Below are 22564 nucleotides of genomic sequence, written 5' to 3'. Positions count from 1 at the left end.
AAGAGCTGTTGGGAACTTGTCCAGCTTCCTGGCAAGGACTGGTGGGGTGGTTGTTTTTTTTGTTAACTAGGAGAGGTTTTGCATCTTTCTTACCACATCCAGCCAGCCTGTTCTGGCCTGCTTTAGAAACTTCCTAGAAGCATTTATAAGCTGCAAAGACCTCGTCAGGTCTTGATGTAATTTCTGAGGTGAACCCTTGTCTATTCCTTATGGATGAATGGATTTCTTTCCTTTTCAATTAAAATCAAAGAAATGGATATCAAGCCTTATAATTTGTTCCTAGTAAATCAAACAGATGGTAGGAAGGCCAAATTTATCTTCTGGTTAAAAAACAAATAAGTTGCAAAAAAAAAAAAAAAAAGTCTTGCAATTTAATTACCATTCCAATAATCTTATTTTTCACTTAGACACCTTCTTGAATTATTTTTTTAGGAACAACACTGTTGTGTTGTGCAATTGGTAACATTCATAACATTCCCCAAACACATTGACCTGTTCAAATGAGTCCAGAGGAGGGTCACCAGGATGGTTAGAGGGATAAAGCACTTCCCCCATGAGGAAAGGCTGAGAGAATTCGGATAGTTCAGCCTGGAAAGGAGAAGCTTTCAGGGTGACCTAATTGGTGCCTTCCAGTACCTTAAAGGAGCCCACAGGAAGGATCTAGGGGGATTTTCTACACGGGCATGTAAGGACGGGTCAAGGGGAAATGGCTTCAAACTGAGAGACAGTAGGTTTACATTGGATATTGGGTGAAAACTCCTTCCTGTGAGGGTGGTGAGGCACTGGAATAGGTTTCCCAGAGAAGTTGTAGATCCCTGTGAGTGTTTAAGCCACATTGGCTGGGGCACTGAGCAACCTGGTCTAGTCAAAGGTGTTCCTGCCCCTGGCAGAGGAGTTGGAACTATGTGATCTTTAAGGTCCTTTCCACTCCAAGCCGTTCTGTGATTCTGTGAACACTGCACATCCTAGATGATGTTAGAAATGTAGATTTGGTTGGTATCAGTAGAGGCAGAGCAGAGTTTCTGAAGTTCAAACATGCATTGAAAATAGAGAATCTGTGTTTTAAAGAAATACACAGAGTGAAACTTTTCCCCAAACTAATAGGTGCTGGACATGTTCCAGAGACAGTTCAGTCTGATAAAACTGGTCTTAAGACAAATGGGAACTTTGCACTGCTCTGAATTGGAGATAGAACTCGTTTTTAAGGGCAAACAAAATAAAAGGAATCATTTAAGGTGTTCTCCAGAAAGGAGGTTGCTGGCTGTACTCAGATTTTAAAATTAAACTCTGCTGCAGCACATAATCTAATTTTTGGCCTTTTAGGAAGCTGTACTCATAGTCTTTGGTCAAAATTTAACTCCTATACATTTTTCTCGCTGAAATGATTTATAATCCTTCTATAAAGGAGAATATTGTTCAAAATTGTAGCATTTCTGTTTTTTAAGTGATTGGAAAGAGCAGGAAATACAGTCTTTACTTTTATTATATATTTACCTGCTGTAGACTTAAAATGTACAACTGTTCAGTGACCCTGTTTATAAGGTGTGAAGTTACTTTTGTCTTCCGTAATGGAAATGTTGCTAGCAGTTTGTAATGTTATTTACTTGGCCTATTTCTGCAGTTTTTCTTTGCAGCATGTACACATGCCACAGTGAGGGGAGGGATCATTTACTTAAAACTGACTGAAGTAATGTCCTCAAAGTTGTGGTTATTCTTCTCCTCGGGGGTTTTATAATAAAAGATCAATCGTGTTCTGCAGCTTCTGTGTTTGCACCTTCCCCCCATCTCTCTCTCCCTCCCTTCCTTCTCTTAATCAGAGTTGTTTTTGGTAAAGGTTTGAATAGCTGCTGTTTTTTCTTTGTTCTGTGTTACTTGGTTCCTCAATTTAGTTCTTTAATTTCTTACATTGTTTCCTACAATACCATCTGATTGAAATGTATTAATTTGCTTGGCTGGGTAACTATGATTTTTTAATAAGGAGATGGTTGTTGAGTATGAGTGCATATCATCTTTTATGGTCTCAGTTCCAGACATTCAACTGGTTGCAGGAAAAATGTGGGTGTTTGAACATTTCCAACGGAAGGGTAGGGCGGGTGGGGAAGCTTTTTGGAATGCTGATGAATAATATTTGACTCTTGGAAATGCCTTAAGGCCACACACTCCCCTCCCATGCTTTAAAACCAAGTTTTAAAGACATGTGGTCTTGAAGGTATCACCACTGTGCTTTATTTCCTTTCTAACTGACTGGAAGTGAGAAAAGAGTTGAAGTGCAGATGATGGACACTGTGGGTTAGTGCAGGAGTGCTTTGCAGATGGTCCTCTTGGTTTGTGCCCTTGCTACTCTATCTGTGACATAGTGCACTAATAACCTTGCACATTAGTCAGAGAGCTTAGTTCTACTACTTTTATTTCCTAGATATAGTTAGTTTCAGAAATTTTATAGCTTTTGAGAAGTTAAGGTCTGATGTCTGTAAGCATGGCAGAATCTGCCTTGCAGTAGAACATGGAACTGCAGTAACTTGCAATTCAGTCTGTTTTCAATAGCAGTGATAATTCATAACAGTTTTTCCCCCAATGTCTTTTTACAGTATTTGAGTCCAAAGCAAAGTAGATACAGATTGGATTGTTCGTTCCCCCAATGTTGTGAAAAGCAGATACTCACTTTTCTCACTTTAGTAGTTGTGTTAAAATATGTTCTTCTTCCTCTGCATTTGCAGACACGATCAGCTGTTACCATGAGATGGTATCTTCTTAGCTTGTTATAGGCTTTAACAAGCACATGTGTTTTTCTCTACATTACTCTTGTTACTTTCAGTAACATAGTGATAGTGATTTGTTTTCGTTAATAAATGTTTCTGTTTTATTTATTTCCATCTTTGATCATTTAACTGGTGAATTCTTGTTGCCTGTATTCACACCTGCTCATCTCTCTGTGATGAATGTTTCTAATGAAATAAATCAGTCTTGTAGTTTGAAAGTAACTTTGGTTTCAGTTACTTCTTACAGGTAGTAGCTGTTTGACGGTTGAATGCAATGCAACTGCTTGGAATTTTGGTTTGATTCTCTGCCAACCAACAAAAAAAGTACAACTTAATTCCTAAAAACACTTGAGCTCTAAACTGTGAGTCATGACCTAGCATGCATATACTAATAAGAAGCTTAGAGGCTAATAAAGCCTATCTGAAGGGAGCCTACAGGAAAGCTGAAGAGAGACTTGTTACAAGAGCATGTAGTGACAGGACATGGGGGAACGCTTTCAAACTGAAAGAGGATGGATTTAGATTAGATAATAAGAAAAAATGCTTCCCTGTAAGGATAGTGAGGCACTGGAATAGTTTCCTAGAGAAGTTGTGGGTGCCCCATCACTTGGTCTGTTCAAGCTGGGTTGGATGGGGCTCTGAGCAACCTGATATGGTGAAAGGTGTCCCTGTCCACAGCAGGGGGCTGTGACTGGATGATCTTTGAAGTCCTTTCAATCCAGGCCATGCTTTGGTTCCCTTATTTTGGTGGCCATGCAATGCATGTTGTAACAGGTCAGTAATATATTCTGTCACTGGTTTTGTGCAGCCCGCACATCATCTTCCTGTCCCAGAGTGTACTGCCAGGAGGGAACCATCTCTGTGGAACTCGTCTGTGTCATGAGGTCGCTCATGCTTGGTTTGGGCTGGCCATTGGTGCTCGAGACTGGACTGAAGAGTGGATCAGTGAAGGCTTTGCCACTTTTTTAGAAGATGTATTTTGGGCTAGGGCACAACAGGTAAGGTGATGGGACATTGTTTCAAAATTGAATTAATGTGGAAATCAAAATTGTATACGTGGCATGCATTAGAGATAAATTAAACCTCCTCTGTTGTGAAGAAAAGTATTTTAAAATAGTATTGGAATATGCATGCTAACTTGATTTAAAAAAATGTGATCCATATTGAACAGAAATCTTCATGGTGATAGAGGTCAGTGCAAACGAGAATGGAAATGTCTGTTTGTCAGTTATTACCTTTCCACAGATGTACTACTCAGTTATTAAAATTCAGCTTTTAAACAATGGCTCTGCATTCTTTCTACTTATATGGTGTACCTGAAGCTGGAACAATCAAGAGTCTTACTGCATATTGTAATATTCCAGGTACATAATGAAAATGTTCTGTTTTGTCCAAGGAATGGGCAAGAAGTGTACCTCAAAGCTGAATGGAAGATGATTTAAAATAGGGAACTTCACTTTTTTTTCTCTTACATGCCCAACAAGAGTTACTCTAATGTCAGAGGCTTAGAAATCGTCACCTGCCTTAAGGTGAAAAGCTCTTAAGTTGCCTGTCAGCTTGTGAAGTGTTTTTCTGGTGCAATTCTTACTTTTGTAGTACCTCTGCTTCTTCAAGCATTTTGTGTGTCAGTCATTTCTTCCTGTGGCTGTGCCAGGTTCTGCCCCTGAGCTCTGCAGGCTTCCACCTGAGGAGGAGCAGGCTGAACTGGGATCTGGCACAATGCACTCTTCCAAACCTCCATGTTATTAAGTATCAGGCAACTTACAGCACCAAACAAAACAGAATTCCTTGACACTTACCATATTCCTGAAACAAGAAAGAGAGGCTGTCCAAACATGTGGCTTTTCCATTTTGGTTCCAAAACTCATCTGTGCCCTTGCATTGAGCATCACTACACTGCTGTGAGCTCTTCACATTAATTCTTTACTTTTGTGAGTCACTTGAAAGCATTTTAATTGTAGTAGACACCTTCCTTGTAGCTGAAAGGAAAGGAGTAAGCACAAAACATTGTGATGAGTTCCCTTGTTAATGTATAAGGGATACCTTTTAAACATTGTTGAGTAGTTTTGAAGGTATTCAATCATACAATTTTAGGATTATGAGTATGTTCTATAGTGCATGACAGTAATTTCAGTTGTGACTGAATGTAATTCAGGGTAGTATTAGCTGCTTTTGCTTTCCCCCATCTCACATCTATTCTTATAATAGAGGAACATGAATTAGTATTTATTTGTCAACTGACAACCTGGCATTTATTTCATAAGTATGAATCTCTGTTAATATTACATAAATGGGGGAAAATACCACAGGGAGCTTTCACAAGTGTAACAGGAATAGTAGGAAAGAGGAATGAAGTCAGGACACAATACAGCTCTGAGCTTTCAAGCTGGGTAAAGATGCCATAAAATCCTCTATGCCAGGTACCTATACTGTTTATATTCAGTTCATCCATTGCCAGTCACTAAAGGGAAAACAACATGCTCATCTCTCTCCTCAGTCAGAACTATTTAACAGTCTTTTGATTTGATGTGCACAGTGAGGGTTTTGTTTTGCCTCGTGGTGCTGTTAACTCTCATAGCAGCAACCGTTACTTTTTGGCTCTTTTTTTCCCCCCTTTTTTAAAAATCATTGATATTGGTACATTCATACATCTTCTAAATATTCAACAGAAACAAAACAAGTTTCTTGTTCTGAAGGTTGTTATTGTGTGTTGGGAAGCAGCACTCAGTGCTCTGTGTTTGTGTCCCAAGCAGCTCTCCCATGAAGAGGTAAAAGGGCAGCAGCAGCTGAAAGCTTTGCTTCGCTGGCGCCGCCTCAGGGACGAGGTGCAGAACTCTGAGGAAGAGCTGCAAGTTTTGAGGTAACAGCCGGACGTCATTGTCTTGCATGTACTCTCTCTCCTGTTTTCCACGTTGTCTCCCTTCAAAAGGTATACATCCAAACAATCTGATTAAATCCACTGTGTTTCCTTATTTCCTTCTAATGAAAAAATAAAATGCAAATTAAATTGACTAGGTTGTTCATCTTGACTGTAATGCAATTGCTTCTCCCTTTGTTTTAGAAAGATTTCAGAAACCATGGGATTTAGTTTGATATGAAATCTCTCTAGGCAGTTTACAAGAGCCACTATTCAGGGAGAAAAAAGCCATTTCCTGAACAAAGTTCTGTGTTGGAAGCTGTAACAGATTCATTTTCTGTGGCTGGAGACAAGCACATACATTAGCATGATCTAGCTGCCAAGCTGAGTGAAGCTTTAAAACACAAGGAAAAAGCATAGTAAACTATATAAATCTACTTTCTCTTTAGAAATTACTAATAATGATATTGAAAATAGATTCTGGTCTTTAAGTACCAGATGCTAAGCTGAAGGCTGCTTTTCGGGTAGCTAAAGACATTCTTGCTTTCTCAGTGATTAATAATCTGGGCAACTCTGACTGGTGGCTTGGAAAGTTGCCACAGCCTTTGATCTGGAGTGTCTGCCTGACTCTGGATCTGCTGAGTCTCCACTGCTCGTCTCCCCACAGCCTTCCACCAAGAAAAACAACTTTACTAATCCCAGTTCAAGTTAGGCCAACAGTGACCAGATCATGGAAATATGGACAAATTTCAAGAGATTACGGAGACCATTTTCCTGCTCTGGAATACAGGCCATACACACAGACCATCCCAAGTGGGTTTTTACTGACATGTTCTTAGAAAGCTCCAACAAAAAAGTTTTCCTAAGAGGACCAAGCTGTCTCAGCGTCTCAATAAGACAGCTAAACTTAGTGTTAACAGTTAAAAATTACTTCCTAAAGCACAGCTGAAATATTGTTTATTTCAAACTATGTGGATTTCTTCTTTTCTTTCACCAAGTGGAAGAACAAACTGATACCCATCTTCTATGTAATCAGCTTTTAAATGTTTTTAAAAGACTGTTGCCATTTAATTCGTTTAAGGTCTTCCCTTCTTTTTATGCTTGCCCAGTAGGACCTAAAAGCCTTTTGGGCACTAGAGACTGTTCACCAGCATAGAAATTCTTCTCCTTGGCCTTCTGTAATCTGAAAGCGTATCACCAACTTTGTAACTGTAGCCTTTCATTGGTCTGGTTTACTTTGTGTTTATTGATGAATTGTGTTATCCTGTGTGTAAGCTGAGTAAATGAATTTACACATTTGTAAGTATGCAATTTGATGACAAGTGTAAATACAAAAGCAAGGTTTATCCCTGGCTGTCGTAGAGCTGCTGCCAGCACAACTACTGCTTGACAGGTGCTGGGGTTTTGATTTGTTTTATATAATTTTGTTTTAATATTGGTTCTTGTGATATGAGGCTTATCTGCATGTATGTTTTCCATTTTCAACAGTATGGAATCACATTTGTTGTCTTTTGTGTTGATTATGTAGCTGTTATTTTTAATAAAATGTTATGTTGTGTAAATTTTTAAAATAATTTTTCTAAGGGCCAAAATCTCCTGTAGATTGAAACTCAGGAAGAACTGATTTCTTTTGAAATTGAAACTCAAGCTTTCTATTGACTTCCACAGTTAGTAGACTTAAGTCTCTGATGAAGAATCCTGCTTACCTTTTGCACAATGGTATTCTCAATGCTAACAAAAAAGAGTGGGAAATAATTTCTCATTTGAAAAAATATACCTCTAATAAACTTGAGGAGAGGCACATGATTCCAGCTTGTGATTCTGGCCATCTCTTCTTCTTTAATGTCTCTAATTTCTTGCATTTAAGGACTTTCTACTGGTTTCGGTCACAAATAAATACTATCTACTATTGTTGTAGTGTGGACTTGAATAGGTTCTCTCTTTGAATGTTTACTTTTTTTTTTTTTTTTATTTTTTTATTTTCTTTATCCTTCTGAAAGTATATCCTTGTGCTTTCCAAAACTGGTATGAGAAAATTTCAGTCCTTGCCCTGAAGGGACAGGACTGAAGCCGAGCTGGGTTTTGAGCCTGTGCTGAAGCTTGGGCTGGTTCAAACCTGTGTTTTTATACCAGATATTAAAAGTAAATGATAATTGTTTGTTACTTCTTACCAGTCATGTCAGGAAAAAAAAAATCAGTCAACCCACTCTTCCCAAGCATAAGCTTATTCTTAATTACTTTTTTGTTCCTTGTTGGGCAATCATATGATTTTCTGTGCTTTCTCCTGACAGCTGGAAAAATCTGCCCCCAACTTGTCAGCTGATCCCATTAGCTTTTGATCCAGCAAATGAATACTTGTTTAGACTAGGTGAAAGCCACTCAGCCATCTGATTACCAACCTGATGTTTCTTCTTGTTATGGAATTTGGTATTATGTTGTAGTAGCATGTCATAAGATGCCTGTGAAAAAAGAGGTCAGACGGAAATAGGTGAGTGTCTTTTCAACAGGCAGCAACTCTGAAAGGCAGCACCAGCAAATCTTAGTGTTGCATGCAGATGAAAGAGGTTATTCTTGCAAATATAGTCATGTAAGCTATTAGGCCACTGATCAGGTATATAAAGAGAAATCTCTAGTTGAACATAATGACTTCACTGTTGTCCCCTTCCTCTTCCCTTCCCCTTAAAATGTCTCGTTTGTTTGTTTGTTTCTCTTTGTTCCTAACTTGTCTACACTGGAGAATGATGTGGAACCTGATGTCATGCTGGCTGTTAAAAGAGTACACCACCCTAGTGATGGATTTAATTTAGTAGGAAATTCATTTGTTTGACTAAGTCAAATTATATATTCAGGGTAAAGAAGACTGAACTGATCACAGGTGTCTGCAACTGTGCCATTTACGATGCTTTCAACTATTAAAACAAGTAATGTGTGAGTTACTTCTTTACTTACTTATCCAAAACTTAATTAGTGTGTTTCTATTTTAGGCCCAACAAGGAGAGCACAGGAGAATTGAGTGAGTCTGGAGCATCTGTTGTCAAATATGGTCTTAAAGCAGAAAAAATCTTCATGCAGGTTCACTATTTGAAGGTGAGTGTTGTCAGTTGATTTTTATTGATGTTGCTTTACGAATGTGATAAAGATTTCTGTCTTCTGGACATCAGCAAATTCATAATTTCCTGTTTGTTTCTACCTTAATGTCTTGCAGGGTTATTTCCTTTTGAGGTCTCTGGCAAGGACAGCAGGAGAGGCCTCATTCCTTCTGTCTTTGCGAAAATTTGTCCGTAAGTTCCATGGGCAGCTCGTCCTTTCTCAGGTACTGTGCCTGGGCTTGTGCTTCGCCTTTGGAAAAAAAAAAAAGACTCAAACTTTGGGATTGACTATCTAAACCTTCACTTCTGGTTGTGCTGTACAGAGAGAGACAATTGTCATTTGGCAGTATGGGTGAAATTACTGCCTGCTAGAGGGCAGGACATTTTTTTGACAGTTATACATAAATCAGACATTTTGTTAGTATCTGATAATATAAACAATGGGTGATTTAACTTGCTACATTGAAAGGTCAATGTTCATAGATACTGACATCAAAGATAGGGTCATTTTACCGCACTGGAATTGTCTCCCATAATCTTTTAGCTAATGGGTTTTGCTTTTGATCATTCAGTCTTTTACCTGATTATCCTCTGTTTCTGAAAGAGGAAAAATTATATTTCTGACTTTTCTTCCTCTCTGCATACTGCTTCATTTAATGCTTGTCATTTCAGTGTCCTTCTTATGAGGACAAACCCAAATGGGTAGAAATTTACTCCCTCTAGGTCTTTCTGGAAAAGTCCTGTAGCTGTTGGCTCTAGTTTTGTTTTGATTTAGGAAATTACATAGCTCTGTGAACCCAAAGTTCTAGGAATCCTGTCATTGGTGATGAATCCAGCTGGTTCCACAGCACTGTAAGTAATGCTGTGAAAACAACCACTCATGGGGGTGTCTGTGAACCAGGACTCTGAACTCATATGGTTAAAAACAGTCCTGGAACAAAACCTACGACACAACAAATATTTAGCATTGCTGGAAGAGCAGTGTGATGAGAGGCAAAGGAAGAGAAAGAGGAAGGGGTATGAGTGAATTTCTGAAACCAGTTTCTTTACTGGTCTGTCTTTTATGGAGTTATGGTTCAATTCTTTGAGGATGTTCTGGGTGGTGATAAACATCTCCTTGCAACACAGAGCAAAGGCCTCTGATTTTGCAGGACTGGAGTCCAACACTTGCTGTGTCTCCCAGCCACAGTGATCCTGTGCTTGCATGCTTGCTGTCTGGAATCTCACTCTTGTGGGGAGAGATGTGTGCCCATGTATCTTACAAGCAGCTCACAGACTTGGGGATTCTTTCATATGTCAGGTCACCCAAGAGTCAGGCACAGCAGCTCCAACACAGCAGCTCTGCCCTGTGGAGGAATATTTGGGGTGTTGGGGGGTGAACACTAATGCAACTGTTCCTGTGCCTGTTACTGGCACCCTGAACCACATGTGGCATAGTGTGGAAAATGCCAGGGACTGTAGGAGTCTTGTCTACATTATGGTGTCCAAAATCATAAAAATGATGCTTCACTATTACACAGATGGAAAAATTTTGAAAATTACAGAAATCATGAAACTGCTAACAACAAAAGCAGCCCAGTGTTTTTATCTGGTGGTGCTCATATTTTGATGACAAGAAGTTAACTTGTTGCTCCTGGTTGATGTGAGATGAGTTGTCAGTGGATAGTTTGAATGCTGCAAAATGTCTCAGCAAATTATACTACTAGTCTTAAAGATTGTGTTTATATTAGTGCCTGGTATAGGTAGATAATGAATCACAGCAAGAATTGCAAATGCAGAAGCAATAAAATCAAGTTAGTACAAAGTTTCTTGTTCAAGTTTCTTCTTGAACAAACAAGCTGTCAGTGTTTAAATGAATAAAAGATTTAAAATAAATAAAGGTGAAAATGGTAAGTTTAAATATCATAGTGCTGTATTTTCACCTTGTCCGAAATAATGGTAGAAGTTTCCAGCTTCAGAATTCTGGGCATAAGGAAAAGTAAAACAGTGAAAAATTGCCCATGTTATGAATACTAGTCTTGTTTTCTAGTTGTGTTTGTAGTAATTTTCCTAGGTGGGAGCTGCAGGTGCAAGGAAATTACTTCAGATGTGAAACGTTCATCAGTTTGCCTTTTTCCTTGGTTTTGTTTGCATGCTCAGTAAGATTTTAATGGTAGTTTATTTTAATTGAGTTAGCAATAGGTGAGTAAAGCAAGTCTGGAATCTTTGAGAAGGATTTTAAAAAAAATCTTCCAGTTTTCTTTCTATGAGGGAATCCACTTACTAATTGCTTTGAATGAACTTTTAAAATAATGAGTGGAGTGTTATTTGCTGTAACTAAAAAGGAAGGAGTGAGAGTTGCTGATACTCCTAACACAGTTAAAGCTGTTGTTCTGCTTCATATTGAAATAGGAATATCTTGGGAATTGAATTGTTTGCAGACTTTAATTTTCATGTAGTTCTGTCTGTTATAACAGGCAACAAATCCGAATTTTGACTGAAGCCAGTCAGTGGCTCCATCCCTGAGGCTTAAACTTTTGAGCTGTCTGGCCAAGGATTGCTGTCTGATAATTGAACATATAGGTGGGGAGACAAGCTTGCTCTTGGTAGGAATTACCATCTTTGGAGCTGCATTCTGGGCTCCTCACCAAAACCTCAACAGAAGGATTTAAAAATATTGTTGATTTTGTTAAATAAAAACCAGGAAGATGAATGGGGAGGGAATTCCAAATAAACAGGGACCTACAAATGGTGCTCATTATTTATTTTTCCACCCAGAGGGGATAAATTAACATTTATCATTTAGTTATGTAATTTACAAACTGCGTATTTGTTAGGGGTAGTTTAACTTTGAGTGGATAATTTCTGCAAGAAATTGGGTGCAAGTGCAATCTGAGTTTATTTGTTGCCACGTGAATGTCCATTTAGATGTGTCACTTTTAGTCATGAAATCTCCATTGCTTTTATGCACTTTTATGCTTTTATATTTCAGTCAGAGAATTTAAACTAAAGTATCTGTTGGTTGTAGAGCATTTGAAATATCTAGATTTGAGGTTTTCATATGAAGATATAATTTGTCTTTTAATATTGAGTGTTCTTTATTTGATATCAATGTGTGTACAGCCATTAACAGTGCAAAGAAAATTTCTCCTTGATCTCAAATTCACAGTCTTCTCCAGGTTTGATCTACCCAGCAGCAGCCCAAAGTTGTAGTTGTGATTAAAATTGTTGGCTTCAGTCAGGGCTATAGTGAGAGCAGACAAGAGTCATTAGGGAATTTAATTATAAGAGGCCAGCAAATCCTCAGTGAACGTGTGTGAACTCATTTTTCTAAGGCTTTTTCAGTTTGGCCAAATGTCAATAGAGTTACAGAAACTGCTGAATAACCTTTTCTTTATAGAGGGAAAGGTTGTTTTCTAGCCTTTGAGTCTCTAACCAGGGAAGAACAACAGGAGCAGTGAGATGATTTGATCATATCGGTATAAGCCAGTTTGCACCTATTGCAGCACTGGGGTGGCACATGACTTCTAATTCATATTTTCTTTCTACCTTCACTGAATTACTTGCAACAAAGAACAAACTATAACTTGTTTTATAATCTGATCCAGAATTTATTTATGATTACCCTGGTCGTCCCCAAGTCTTTGCTTCAAAGTGTAGGGTCCCCAGGACATGGCATCAAAGCTTAAAACCCCCTGCATTCCCCTCTGGGTTTTCTTTTGGGCACTGCTAAACTATTTTGTCTAAGGAGGAAGAAAAAAATACCATGAGGAGAAAATTGCAATCCAGATGGTTAAAGTTTGGCAAAATTATAAGCAATTGAAAAGTCAGACCTATAATGAGATGTGTCATGCAGACTTGATAATAGGCAAATGTTAAAAACCATGCTAGTATGAGTAAGTGGTAATTTGTTTTCCTGCTCTGTTTTGGAGCACCAAAATAGGAGCAGTTAGATAGAATAGATTAATCCTAATTTTAAGACAGTGTGTAGAATGATGGTTACTACATTATTCTTATTAGATATTTGGAAAAATGAAGACAACTTTAATCACAAAGATGTTTAATTTCATAGTATAATATACAGAATATAAACCCATTTCTAATACCAGAGCTATCTTTAAGTATACTATGTGATTGATTATAAGAAGTCTATGCAATCCAGTCAGGGAATCGTGCTGCATTAATATGTACAGACACAGCAAATGGTGTGAGGGATGTCCACTGCAGTTTTACTTTTCACACACTTTTCAAACAACTCTAATCATGAGCTTTTCATTTTCTTTATTTACGTGTAAGCTTACTCAGTACCTCCAACAAAACTTCCACAAGTGGAGGAATTCTCTGTTTACATACAGAATAATGGTACAGAACTTCAAGTGGAAGTGTGAAATAAGGGAATGTCACACTTGCTCATGGTGTCAGCAGTGCACTGGAGCTGGAACAGAAGGACTCCTGGCACAGTCAGTGATGCCACTCTGGCTGCAGCAACACTGAGCCCAGCACTGTGAAATTTACTTTTTGTCATAAGCCAATTTTGCAGCCACTGCTCCAGGGCCTGACTCTCACTTATGATCTGAAGGAGGAAGGCTTAACTCTACTGCAAGTGTGCAGTCACTCTTACTTTGGTTCCCTAACAATGCCACACTCAGAGAAACAGCATCTTTTGTTGGCTGCTGTGACAAGGTCTCTTAAATAAAAGATTGCCTTTTAGGAAACATACTTCAAGGCCTTGAAGAGCAACGACTTACAATCAGAAATCAGCCTGCACTCATATACTGCAGTGTGGAACATTAACAGCCTCTGAAACTTGTCTCCGCAAAGATTAGTATTAATAAAGTGGATGTATTGATTTATGAAACAGCATATAAATGAATGATGCACATTAATAAGTCCTATTATTATGAGATTATTCAAAGGAGTGTATTCTGTCAAAGTGATTGTCATTAAAATTATGTCATGTAGAGCACAGGGTTCCAGAAAACCTTTGAGTGATGTCAGGCATAACTTTCTATAGGGGGTTATCATACTGGTAGAAGTGAGGATGATAATAATGCTCTTCCATTGGCATTGAAACGTCCTTGTAAATACCTGAAATAAATTCTGGTTGTTTTTTCTTTGAAGAATTTACTCATTAGTTGAGGTGGTTATCAGCAACGTTGTGGATTTTGTTGTGGAATGAGGAGTAGGTGTGATCTTCTAGTCAGGCTTGGGCATTCAGGAAGAAAAAACCTTATGTAGTTATATAATTAAAGACAGTATGATAACATAAGCACATTGAAGAACATGTAAACACCCTTAATTTTGGTGTTTCCTAACCTTTGAGTATGTGAATCTGCAGCCTTTAACAGTTTTAAATGTAGTTTGTGTGTGTGTGTGCATATTGTAGATAAAAGTGGGAATGTGGGATTGTGTTAAAACAGTCAGCAGGCTTTTCAAGTCCATTTTCTTTCAGTGTTGACACTTTTTGCATGAGTGGGTTGGAAAACTGCCAAACATAATGAGCAGTATATCACCATAGCAATATATAAATTTATTTCTTATCATTCTTTTATTTGCAGTCTGTAAGAAAACGTTACTCACTAGCAATGCAGACACAGGGTTACATCTTCATAAGCGTACTAACTGTGGTGCTTTGTTCCTTTTCCAGGATTTCCTTTACATGCTGTTGGAAGACATCCCTAAACAAAAAAAGTAAGAACTGGGCTAGAAAAGCCAAAAAAAAAAAAAAAAAAAAAAAAAAAAGTAAAAATCAGATTTAAATATCAGCTGTGCTAGCCAGAAATAGTGTGATTTCATAAGTGTGTGTTTCTCTGAAAATTCCCATACATATGGACACAAAAACTTGTGGGCCTTGCTGTTTTATTGCTGTGCCTGCTCTCCCTGAGCAGTGCCTTTAACTTGCCTGTTAGGTCAGAAGTGCTGTCCTGTGTTCACTTTGCAACTGAAGTTCCAGGCATAGCTGCCCACTCAAATTACCCCCTGCTCTGCCTGCCAGCTGCCCTTGGCAAGTGGCCCCCAGGAGCAAGGGTGCCAGAACCTTGCTATGCATCTGGCAAACAAAATGCATTTTTCTCAAGAAGTAGTCTGGTGCCATCTCCTCTCTGTCATACAGTGTACCCAGGGAGGAAGGATGGAAAACACGGATGGAAATCCAGCATTAATTGCCTGATGTGTCCTCCAGAATCCTCCTGTGTGTGACTGTGGCTGGTTGGATATGACTCAGATTGTCTTTAGCAGCACTTGGAATCTATCCCTGCTTATCTGTTGGTTTGTTCTGTGCTACTGTAGACTGTGCTACAAATACAGATTCTTTTATAGTGGAGCTTTACATATTATACTTTTAAAAAATAATGTATTTACTTGAAAAATGTAACTTTGAAAACCAGTATTCCAAAAGTGGTGATAACTCTGGATGAGTGGTTTGGAGAAAAAAAAAAAGGAGAGAAGAAATTCATAGAAGTCAAATGTATTGAGTTTTTTAGTGAAACACTTCTGTTCCTAAAGGCTGAGGGACAAAGAAGCTCATTATCATTGAGAAAATATGTTTTGTGACACTCTGAATTTAGTTAGGGTGGTGTTACATTTTCCAGTGATGTACTGAAGGATGATACTTTGTTTATCTAATTGAGTATAATTTCCTGCCAAAATATAAGCAGGAATATTATATGGAATGTATACAAAAGTGGATTTTTTAGTGGTATGATTATACATTAATTTGTTTAAAAAACCTCGTTTTCCTTCCTTTTTTCTTATGTTTCTCTGAAGTCCAAACCCAGTGCAAAATGTTATTTGCATAAGCATCCAATTTTCTGCCTATACACATGCCAGTATATTTTAACTTTCAGTGAGACTAATGCAGAAGAAGTATGGCTCCATTTGTGATGCATCACACTCCAGAATGTATGAACAAAATTTCAGATCTATGGTAATTCATTTCACAGTCATATATGTAGCATATCTGAACCAAAATTACCTTGAATGCAGATTTCAACAGCAATGCAAGAATAATAGAATATCTGGATATGCAGAAGGCCTTTATTTCTTATCTGCTGCAAGGATGTTTTTTCATTCTTAAATGCATTCTGTTCCTAGTTCAGAAATACTCACCTGAGGTAAAAGAAAAGGGAGGAAAGAGAAAATGAAATATTTTTAGAGATCATCTATTGATCAGTTCTTTTTTACACAAAGTTTGTTGTGGGAATGAAGTACATTTCCATACTAGAGCAACAAAATTCTTTGTAGCACACAAAACCTTCCAGACTTGTGCAATTCTACCAAGCAAATTTTAAAAGTTTAAACTAAATGCTGCAAATCTGACAAATATTAAGCACTCTAAGACACCGAAGTTTGTAATGGAGGCTGGTCTTAATTAAAAAAAAAAAAAAAAGAAGAAAAGAGAAATGTGTAGTAGATAGTCAATCCAAATCCTGCCCTCAGCTGTGGCAACAGAGGGAAACTAGTGTAGTTAGCAGTAGAACTTGGCTTATGGGAGATGTTTGTAATGAGAACAGGATGAATATTGGCAGAAAATGGTCATCCAAGAGCGTGGAAATTTTCTATAATTATTACACTGCAGTGATGTAACACGAACTCACTCTCTACTGTTGGATACAGAGGCTACATCTAAAAGATTTTCACCTTTCAGTACTTAATTCCTGTAGTTTTTATTTAAAGGAGATTTTAAAGTACATTCCCAGTGATGAGTAGTTCCAAGATACAGACGTAATTTTTTAAGGGGCAGTCACTGATTTTTGCTGCCTTCTGCGTTCAGAGGAGGAGATTTTTATGCCTGGTTAATAGGGCTCCTTCCCTTCCTGCTCTGATTCAATTATCATGGCATGCTGGCTGCAGGAATCCATCCTGGGTGGAGGATCCTTCTGGTTCTGGACTGCAGCTGAATGCTCATACCAGACAGGCTGAGCACTGCCTTCTGGACCTTTATAATTTCTTAACTTGCCTTTAAGGCAGATTATTTGTCTGTGTGAAGGGCTACTGGTGAGAAGGACAAACAGAGATTCATCATTACCCTTTTCTGTTTAGAAAGATTTTTAAAATATTCCATGCACTGGCTGGAGTCTCACATTACCTTGGCCCTTCTGCCGAACAGCTGCAGTACCTCCCACCTGTAACTGAGGCATTTGACTTGCTCATGTATCATTTGAGACTTCACTACATTGAAAAAAACAAACAAACCAAAACAGACACCAACAAACCCCTCCTGTGTGTCTGTATGATATAGTGCACTAGGTTTTATAAAGCTCCTGGTGGCTCTCTTCTCCCCAAGGCTCACACCCGCAGTCTGTGCTGCACCTTCATCCTCTGCACATCTGCCCAGCATGTGAGCTGGGCCAAGGCTCAATATTTACCCCTGGAACAGAGGGGGAGCTTCACTAGTCTCAGATAAATCTTTAAATCTCTAAAGAGTTGCTGCTTGTGCAGCTACTTTGTGACTGCAGATTTTTTTTGAGCAGGTCAGTTCTGGTCTTTGGAGTTTTCTGCTCATAGTTTTTATTTCATTTCGTTCAATAAAATAAACAAGTCTACTACTAAGCTGTGGTTTTAATAATATGTGATAGGCAAAGGAAGGCTTGTGGTACAGCTCTACTATTTGTACTGTTAATAACCCAGGCTCGCTAACCACATTCCTTGGATGTCTTCATAATTTGTCAATTAAGTACTGAAATAATGCATCAATTTCAAACTACTCAGCTATTCATTTCAGTTGGATATGGCAGACTTTTCTATCCTCCTTTACATATAGAAAAAAATTTCACACTTTCATGATTTCTTCCTCTTGATTTAGGAAGTAAGTGGGTTTATCCTGAAGTTTGTAGAGTGCCCTGGGGCCTTGTGCAATGAAAACCTGATATACAGACATCTTTTTAAATGCTCATTTTCAAGTTATCATCAATGTTAGTGTTTTACAGACCTTGCTCTGAAGCATTGAATCTGGCCATGAACTGTATGTATGCATGTCAGGAAATAATTCCTAGGCTGATTGGCTTATCATCTAAACAAATAGACAAGGGAGGAGATAATGGATGTAAACCCATTCTCATTTTACAGCAGGGAACTGCAGTAGGAAGCAATTGAAGAACCTGAACAATGGAACCCAGATCCCACAGTCCAGTGCAGAACCTGAAACAGAAACCCATCCAGAAATTCACACAAACACCACATTTAAGCCCTTAGAGATGCTTAACTGCAACCTAAGTGGGTGGTAAGTGCCCTCACTGAACTGCAGCCTCTAGAAATACCAGGCCGTCTGTCCTTTCCTACCATGTTTTTTTTTTGAAATAGCAATAGTTTATGATAAATTTTTGGGGGTTGTTTTGAAGCCAAGCAAGTTAGTGGAAGCCTTTCCAACATCTTCACAGTTCTTCAGTACTGACTCTTAAGAGGTTCAGAGCAGGTCTGCTTATTACTAATATATTAAAAAAAAATAGTGGATGCCTGTAAACTGCTGAACCAAGTTGTTTCTTTTGATAGGTGCCAACAAGAATGTCCTAAGTTGGAATAAAAAAAGGTGTGTCCAAATAAGAACAAAGAAGATTGCATATGGTCATATGGCAGGTGTTTGGCTGAAACTGGGGGTGCTGCAGGCAGAGAAACAGCAGCACCCTTATCTTTGCCCTTGGGAAAAAGGATAGTTTTAGGAAAGGCTGAGTAGCTGTCTAGTGGTTTACTGCCCGGGTTAGTGTAGTGGCAGAACAGTGTGATTCCCCTCAGTGTCATAAATGCCAGTTTTTGAAATTAGGGGATGTATTACGTAAATGCTCTACATAGCAAATGTAACATAGATTATTTTACAGAGCTTTTTTATCGTGAGGAAATCTCACAGTATAAGTTTAGCTTCTGGGGGAGGGAGGAAAAAGGACTACCTGGCATTGTGAGGCTGTTTTTCTTATCCGTTGGTAAGACAAACTAAATGCACAGATAAGGGAATTTTTCCCAGCTCCTAGTTCTGCTTCAGCATTAGAACACTGAGCTGTATTTGTTTTGATTCATGCAATAACAAATTAAAAAAATTGTTATTCTGCTTATAGTACTTGAGACGGAATAAGTGGTACAATCCACATTTACACCTTTAACTGTGTAAAATTTTGGTGCCCAGTTTTCAGCTAGTCCTGTATGCACTTTTTCTAGTAACCAGACAGAAAAGAGAACTCAAGAACATCATCTTATTCCGAGGAAAGTACGTTGATTAACTGTTTGGAAATACTCTTCTCTATTCCCTCTAGAAGGGACTCAGCTAACTAACTTAAGACTAGACACCAATTTTTAGAGCATGATGGTAAGGTGAAGGCAATTATACTTTGAAGGATATAGCAGTCAAGTGCTCTAAATTTCATAAGTTTGAATAAATATCAAGGAACAAGCCTGGATGTTTAATAATTTATTTGAATGTGGAACACTACACAAGCATCACATACATGTTAAGTTTTCTGTAACGAATTTATTTATATATTCAAACATGCACAGTGGTGTTTTCCTTAAAATTCAGAATCCTACTGTGTAGAAACATTTCTGCTTGACTGCTGCAATTATTTGAATCATGTGATCAGAGAAAAATTTGTATTGAGTTGCTTTGCCTTCCTGATTCAGAGCTTTGAAATGGTTGTTCTTTCCATGAATGCTTTGCTTGCTATGAGTCTGCATTCCACATGTGAAAGTAGCTGCAAGTGTGAGAATGAGCCTTGCCAAGGCATCCCCATGCACAGGACCACACACATCTGTTCTGCTCCTCAGAATATTTGCATTCATTGAGGGTTTCTCCAACTCCCTTTCTCCAGCACTGGCACAGAGCACACTGCATGGACAGTGCCATTTTTTAAAAAAATTGTTTTAAATTTCTTTTTATTTGAGTTCCCTGCAAGTTGGGAAGTCTCCAACCAGAGCTGAAGTAAATGCAACAGAAGTTGGCTACAAAAGTAAAAGGGGAAATATGATGTCTGAATTTGCAAATACTTAGCATGTGGTTATTTCAGTCCCACAGGGCTTGATCATGAGAGACTATTTCCTTTTGTTGGAGCTCCAAACTCTTCTGTGATTTCACTGTGAATGTTATCAGGATATAAAGAAAGTGCAGAAAAGACAAAGCTAGAGTTTATTAGATACTTGGTAACTTTGAGAATTAATATCCGTCAGTGCCTTTTAAAACCTAAAAGTTTGAGGAAGTTTGTATTTAATTAATTTAGTGTTTTATCTTTACATTTAGGCTACTTCTTTAATAAACTACTGGTTTTGAATGTTTCAGTATAAATGTGCTTGCCTGAGACTTTTTTCCTGTAAAGAAATCAAAAAACCACTCAGTGAGAAGCAGAGGACCTGTTCATACTTCGCGTGCTCCATAAATGTGGTTTACCACCTAATACTTTCTCTGTCAATCGTCATAAGCACTGAATTTATCATTTGAGTTTTGAGTACAGAAAACCTGATCTGCCTGATTTGCTTGTGTGACCCGTTATGGTATTATTCATTAAAAACCCAAGAATGTAGTACCACTGCAGTACAACAAATACTTGGAATTAGGGAGTTTCCTTAGCTTCTAAAGGGTTATTTTTGTATATGGAAAAATAATGATATTTTTGTGCGTCTCTTCTAATTTATTTCCCCCCCCCCCCCCCCAAGATCCGGGTTAACTGTTGAAAGTATCTTCCAGAACTGGCTTGACACTTCTGGAATACCAAAGGTAAGTATAAAATACCAGTTCACAGTCCCTTCTGGAGTCTTGCTCTTCTCATTACATTATGTTATTTAAATCATTACCTGAATTTATAAGAGGTATGATTTTAAATAAAGAGTTTTGTTTGTACGTGATTGGCTCTTGGATTTGAGCAGCCTGTCTGGTGGAAGGTAGCCCTGCCCATGGCAGGTGGGTTGGAACTAGATGATGCTTAAGATCCCTTTCAACCCAAATCATTCTGTGATTCCCTGATTGTCCTACTCAAATTAAAAATGGATTGGAGAGGAAACTCATGGCAAAACTGTTTAAAAATTTAAGCTGAAATATAATTTGCGAACAGTTCTAAATCAATGCAAGTCGAGTACTTCTGTGGTTTCATAAATTTTAGGAGGATATTACAGCAGCAGCTCAGGTACTTAATATGATTTCTGATAAAGCAGTTTGCTGTTAAGAAGGGTCCTGGCTTTTGCCCCAATTATAAGCTGTATAGATTTCCTGTTTCCCTTTTTTAAGACAAAAATATGGATGAAGGGATGGCTCTACAGGAGAATGCTTCACAGGGTAGCAGTTATGTCAGTTACCACATTCAAATATTTTTCAAAAGAATGCTCTTACTAAACTCCAGTTGTGCACTCCAGTTTTATAGAGGGTACTAGAAAATTTTTCTTGCATAAAAATCACTCTTATTGGATCAGAGTATGACTTAAGGCTTAGGGTTGTTAACACTTGATATTTCTTGTCATTGCTAGTCATGCCTTATCTTGAAGTTTTTCTTTTGGGGTGTACATAGTAACTACATACTGGTGGTTGGCAACATGAGACAGTAAAGAAGTGAAATGCTTGCTGTTTGTTGAGATACAGTAAATTTGTAGGCATTGGCAGTGGGAGTGACCTCCCAAGTATGTAAATCTCATTCAAGTGTGTGATTTGGGGAAAAAAATGGGAAGGGTCTATGAGAGGTATCATTTTCTTTGGTATTTAATAACATTTAATAGTGAATCTCACATTAATTTCAAAATTAGTGTTAAGTATTAGTCCCAAGAACAGCAGGCTGCTGATTAAATACTTAGGGGATACTTACCACTTGATTATTTTTTTATCTGAACATGGAAATTTTTGTGTGTGTTTTTAATACCAGCACAGAGAATATAACTGATTCAACTGATGGTTGAATTCTGTTTGAGAAATAATCTGAAGAAAGCATAACTGCTACCTTAACATATATACTTGTTCTTATACATGGAAACCACGCTTTGATGAATAGGCCCTTCCACTCAAGAAAATTGGTATTTTTTTTGTATTAGCAAGTTTGCAGACTGGAAGATTAAAAGATCTTTCTTAAGTTGTTAAAAATGTAAACGAGCATAGATCAACAATATCAATTATTTAATGTCTTCTGTAGTGATAGCAAGCACAATAAGAAAGAAGTTTTTGAATGTGAGTTATTAGTGCTGTGTTTTTTCTGAGATTATCAGTTCTACTGACAACATTGCATCCCATTTTCTTAGAATAAAGATTTTGGGAAAATATAAAACTGTAATCAATGTATATAATACTGTAGCATGCATAAATGTTAGATGAATCATGAAGATCAACAAGACAGACAAACTCAATCTCTATGTTGTTGACTCTGAAAAAAATAGACTATCCACCTGAAAGTTTTCTAGATAGACCACAGGATACAGAGAATTTTGTTTGCAACAAACTGTCAAAAAAGATGTAAGGTCTGTTATTAATTAAAGAGATCTGTATTTATCTGAAGAAGGTTATTGGCATAAAATGGCCTTGTAATTTATTTAGCCATTCTTGTAAATTGCAGTTAAGATACTGCTAAATGAGACACAACAGTGGTGTATTTTTGTTTGTAGAATAGTTCAAAAGTTCATGAAAATGGCTTATATAAAAAGATACATCATTAAGTGTTAGTAAGGACCCAAATTTGTTACAGAGCTCTTGAAGTTCAGGTGTGATTTAAAGTATTGTTATCATTTTGGAGGGTTTGATTTAAGTTTCTTCTGCGTTGCACGTGATTGCTGATTTAGGAGAAAACCACAGACATTTGAGATCCGAATAGTGTTGTTACAAAGTATTGTGTGATTACATTCTAAAATGGGGTAACATTCTGCCTCAGGTTAGATGCTCGGGGGGCACTGAGTAACTTGGTGTCTAGGTTGAAATGTAACTTTTAAAAGTT

The 22564-nt window shown here is 37.8% G+C and overlaps 1 protein-coding gene across 14 annotated transcripts in view; it reads left to right on the top strand.

Moving 5' to 3' along the window:
* The window catches only part of AOPEP (aminopeptidase O (putative)), a 155505-nt gene that overhangs the window by 43551 nt on the left and 89390 nt on the right, over nucleotides 1-22564 (top strand). For 13 of the 14 annotated variants that reach the window (XM_032674640.1, XM_032674636.1, XM_032674641.1 and 10 more), the window contains 6 exons: nucleotides 3568-3757; nucleotides 5510-5619; nucleotides 8601-8703; nucleotides 8822-8929; nucleotides 14332-14375; nucleotides 20316-20376. In XM_032674640.1, coding sequence (XP_032530531.1) covers nucleotides 3568-3757; nucleotides 5510-5619; nucleotides 8601-8703; nucleotides 8822-8929; nucleotides 14332-14375; nucleotides 20316-20376 — 616 coding nt within the window. The remainder of the gene's footprint in view (nucleotides 1-3567; nucleotides 3758-5509; nucleotides 5620-8600; nucleotides 8704-8821; nucleotides 8930-14331; nucleotides 14376-20315; nucleotides 20377-22564) is intronic. The other variant, XM_032674638.1, reaches the window with a different exon arrangement.

This window comes from Chiroxiphia lanceolata, chromosome Z, assembly GCF_009829145.1.
Source record: "Chiroxiphia lanceolata isolate bChiLan1 chromosome Z, bChiLan1.pri, whole genome shotgun sequence".
NCBI lineage: Eukaryota > Metazoa > Chordata > Aves > Passeriformes > Pipridae > Chiroxiphia > Chiroxiphia lanceolata.
The sequence above is the reverse complement of the archived record's forward strand: the minus strand, read 5'-3'. Positions and strand labels throughout refer to the sequence as shown.